The following is a 3,746-nucleotide window of genomic DNA, read 5'->3' as shown; positions in this document are numbered from 1 at the left end:
TAGCTGGCTGTCTGTTGCAATAATGGCCGTAAATTGCCGTCGCTCCAGCTGCTTCTTCTTCCCGTTGTTGCTTCCCCCCATTTGGGTGGGTTGATGTTGCAAATGCAATTGCAACTGCAACACTGCAACTGACTGCTGTGTATTTGCATGCGAATGCAAGTGTGTATCATTGTGCCGCCTGTGGTATGTGAAGCACATTTAGGAAATTAAATGCGTTTACCTTCGGCCATCCAACTACCCCCTTCCCCCTCCCCCTCCCCCTTTCCTCATCCGCAAATTTTCCCGCCTCAACCCTGCGGCTTTTCCTCAGCCGCCCACAATTTATAAGCCTTTTGGCTACATTTTGTGGCTTTGATTGCAATTATCTTTTGCATTTTGTATTTATTTGCTACACTTTGGGCAATTGTCCGCATTCGGTCTTTGTCTCTGGCTTCCACAGTTCATTGTGGCCATTGTCAGTGGCCGAAAGTGCATATGTGTGGGCCCAATTGTTGTTGGCCCTGCGAATCCTTTTGTTTTTGCCACACACACAGCCAGTTGAATTCGAGGGGACGTTGCAACATCCGAATGGGTGTGTGTGTGTGTAGTACGGCTTCCAATTTGAAGTTTATTAATTGTCAATTTCATGAATTTTTCGGTAGCCTTTAGGCCATCAATTCGGTCTCTCGCTCGAAAAGCAAATCAAAATCAAAAACTTTGATTTGTGTGTACGGGCTGCAAAAGTGATTCTCTGTTTGAACTGTAAATGCTTTATTAATCCGATGGCTGTTAGTGAAGTTTGGTTTAAAGAGCTGTTTGTTTTTGGGATCAATTCTGGTTTTGAGAGCAGAAAGTGTGTTATTCAAAAGAATTTTAATTAATTTCAAGTGTTAACTTTCCCCTCGGGCCATTTGAAACTCACAATTGAATTGTATCAGCACAAAAGTATATATTTCATATATATTCGCTCATTTCATTTGTAACAAGTAGTAAATTTAAAAAAACTTAAAATCAATTTTGAAAATAGAAGATTACAATTTTAAAAAACAAATATGAATAATTAACTTTGCCGAACAGTTTGGTTTATTGAACGTTATATTCCAGGCGGGAACATTTTTTTTTTGGCCCCAAGTTAGCCTTTGTTTTATGTGTCGTCGAGGAGAAGGGACAATATAGTTGAGTTTTAGTGGGGTTAGTGGATGGTTAAATGGTGATGAGTATAAGCGCGATGGATTCCCAATGGAACTGCTCGATGATCTTAGGTTCGCTGGGGTTTTCGGCTGCAACTCCCGGCATTCATGATCGATCAGAACTGACCCCAGCGTTGTGGCAGACCCACACCATTCGGATAGTTCTGACTGGTCATGTTCTCTACCAAATAGTTGGCAAAGTACTCGCCGCGCTGATCCTTCCGCACTTGCCTCATTGCCCGCGTGACATTCGCCATCAGGAGGCACATTTCCGGTCGTTGAACTTGCAGCATTGGCGACGCCTTCACCATGGTGTAGAAGCTTCGCTTTTTGCGCAGGCGTGGCGGTCCATCCGCCGCAGGATAACGTCCTTCCCATCCTGGAAAAGCCAGTACTGGTGGTTCATGTGGAGCGTCCAGGAGCATCGCCATCTGGCGATTGTTCATCCTTAGCTGGAGTTGCGCTGCCCCATCTTCGATTGCATCTGTATCTGTATCTTCATCTGCATCGCCGACTCGATCGATCCTCAGTTCCTCATCGAAATCCTCGTCTTCGTGTTCGAGTAGAGCGTCCATTGCGAGTAAGAACAGCCACAAAACCAAGAGAAAAACAATAACTTGATAAACACGGCAGTTCAGTAAGATTCTGCTATTCGATACGATGTTGGTTTTTTGTAGTTTTGTTTGGTTTGGATATTATCTGGTTTGAGTGTCTTAGAGAACTAAAGTTAAATCCAAGGCCTGTCTACGATTACAAAAAGTTGCCTTCTTAGTTGAAAAGTTTTTTGAGAACAAATATTCATAAGAGTTATTTATATTTTATTTATATATTTTTTATAAAATTTCTATGCCTTTTCTTAAACTGTTTCAAAAATGTCCTCCCAATAAATACATAAATTATTTATGCCATTTGACCATGTACCCAAGTATAACTTGCTATTTACCAAATCCCATTTGGGGCAAAGTTTTGCGCCTGTTTTGCTGCCTCCTTCCTGAAGGGGCGATAAGATAGAATCGTGTGTATCCATTAGATGTAGTCATATCCATATCGAGCGTCTGGCTCCCCGACGTCCAGCGGCAAATGGAGAAACGCTGTCTGACATTTGCTCGCCTGTTTCGAATCGGGCCCACACTCCCGCCAACCCCAAAAAACGCCCCCGAGTGATTGGACACATTTAGCCCTATTTAACCCCCTCCCCCTCGACTTGGAGTCCGGAGTCCCCCGTCTCGCAAACATCATCATTACAAGCCATTTAACTCGACGTAATGTTGCCATCAAGTGCTCCGGAATCGGAATTGGAATCAGAATCTGAATCAGAAACAGAAGCGAAATCAGAATCGAAAACGGAATCGGCAGCTGTTTGTGTGTGCCCCTCGTAATGGGAGCACATTACGAACTGTAAATGAGTTCATTACGGACCAGCTCAATTAATAACTTTTCCAATTGCGTTTAAGCAATCGCATTTCGGAAATTGTTTGCCAGACAAATCGGTGCGGGAGCGAAAAACTTTTTTTTTGTTTCCCCGCCGCAGGAAGTTATCAAGTGGGGCAGCTGCATCCAACAAGTTACCCATTGGCATCATGTTGCCACAGTGGATGCAACATTTCGCACAGCGCCGACGCAGATGCTCTCGTTCTCCCTCTCTCTCTGTGTTGCCATCTCACTCGCTCGCTCGCAGACGGTGTGACCCCTCGCTTGTGGAACAATTTATTATGGCTTTGGGTCTATGACTGTGTGTAATCACATTGTTGCCATTTTCACTTCATTATTTTGCTTTAATACGAGCAAATTTTTGTTTTACTGCTACACAGAGAAAAAAATCAACGAGAAGAAAATAACAAAATTTACAAAAAGAAGTTATTTACTTGTTGCTTGTCGTATTTCATTTTTCATTACAAAAAGAGTGTAAGTATTTGTCAAATGCAAATGTTATTATGTATATAATTATATTTTTATTTTTAAATTTTTTTTCTCGATGTTTCGCAATATAGGAAAGCGAATTTTCAAACACAAAATAGATTTAGCTTTTACTGTATTTAAGGAATTACTATGATACTATGATATAGAACTCGAAAAAATAAAAAATCTAGCAATAAAAAACAAATGGATTTAAAATCAAAGATTAAATCGTATCACAACATATTTTTCCTCAGTGCTTGTTGCATCCTTCGGCATCTGTTTGCGTCAGCTCGTGTTCTCCCTTCCTATCTGCCTGTTTCTGTCCCTTTCTGCCAGGCTCTTGCCTCTCTGTCGCCCACTCGGATTGTTACAGTTGGTTAAGCAACGAGGCCAGGATGAGCTTCCTATCCAGTTATCAATGAAGAAATGAACATGTCCCTGCTGCTCCGTCGCTTCGGGCGACCTTGTCTCTGTGTGTGGGTGTGTGTGTGTGTAGGTGTGCTTGAGTGGGTGGTGGGTTGGTTAGTGGGTGTGTCGGTTGAATCCACAGGAGTGTGCTTGTGTGTGCGGCAGACAGTAATTATTATGCCATGTCCAGCGTTAATTGATTCAATGAAATATCTCCAGCACGGCCATTGTGTCCATGAAAGCTCCTGGGCAAGGATATATATCGCTTAT

General features: G+C 42.4%; 1 protein-coding gene across 1 annotated transcript; it reads right to left on the bottom strand.

The window, feature by feature from the left end:
• Nucleotides 1–1,039: 1,039 nt before the first annotated feature.
• LOC108091891 (male-specific protein scotti) lies at nucleotides 1,040–1,893 on the bottom strand. The gene has a single exon (XM_017191275.2). It carries the CDS (start codon nucleotides 1,742–1,744, stop codon nucleotides 1,286–1,288), a length of 459 nt encoding a protein of 152 aa, XP_017046764.1. The 5' UTR covers nucleotides 1,745–1,893; the 3' UTR covers nucleotides 1,040–1,285.
• Nucleotides 1,894–3,746: the final 1,853 nt, after the last annotated feature.

Source organism: Drosophila ficusphila, unplaced genomic scaffold (genome assembly GCF_018152265.1).
Source record: "Drosophila ficusphila isolate 14025-0441.05 unplaced genomic scaffold, ASM1815226v1 contig_791, whole genome shotgun sequence".
In the NCBI taxonomy this organism is placed as follows: Eukaryota; Metazoa; Arthropoda; class Insecta; order Diptera; family Drosophilidae; genus Drosophila; species Drosophila ficusphila.
Note: the sequence above shows the minus strand (reverse complement) of the source record. Positions and strands in the feature narration are given on the sequence as shown.

Coding starts and splice junctions, on each gene's coding strand:
- LOC108091891 (XM_017191275.2), bottom strand. CDS start 1,744: ATGGACGCTCTACTCGAACACGAAGACGAGGATTTCGATGAGGAACTG.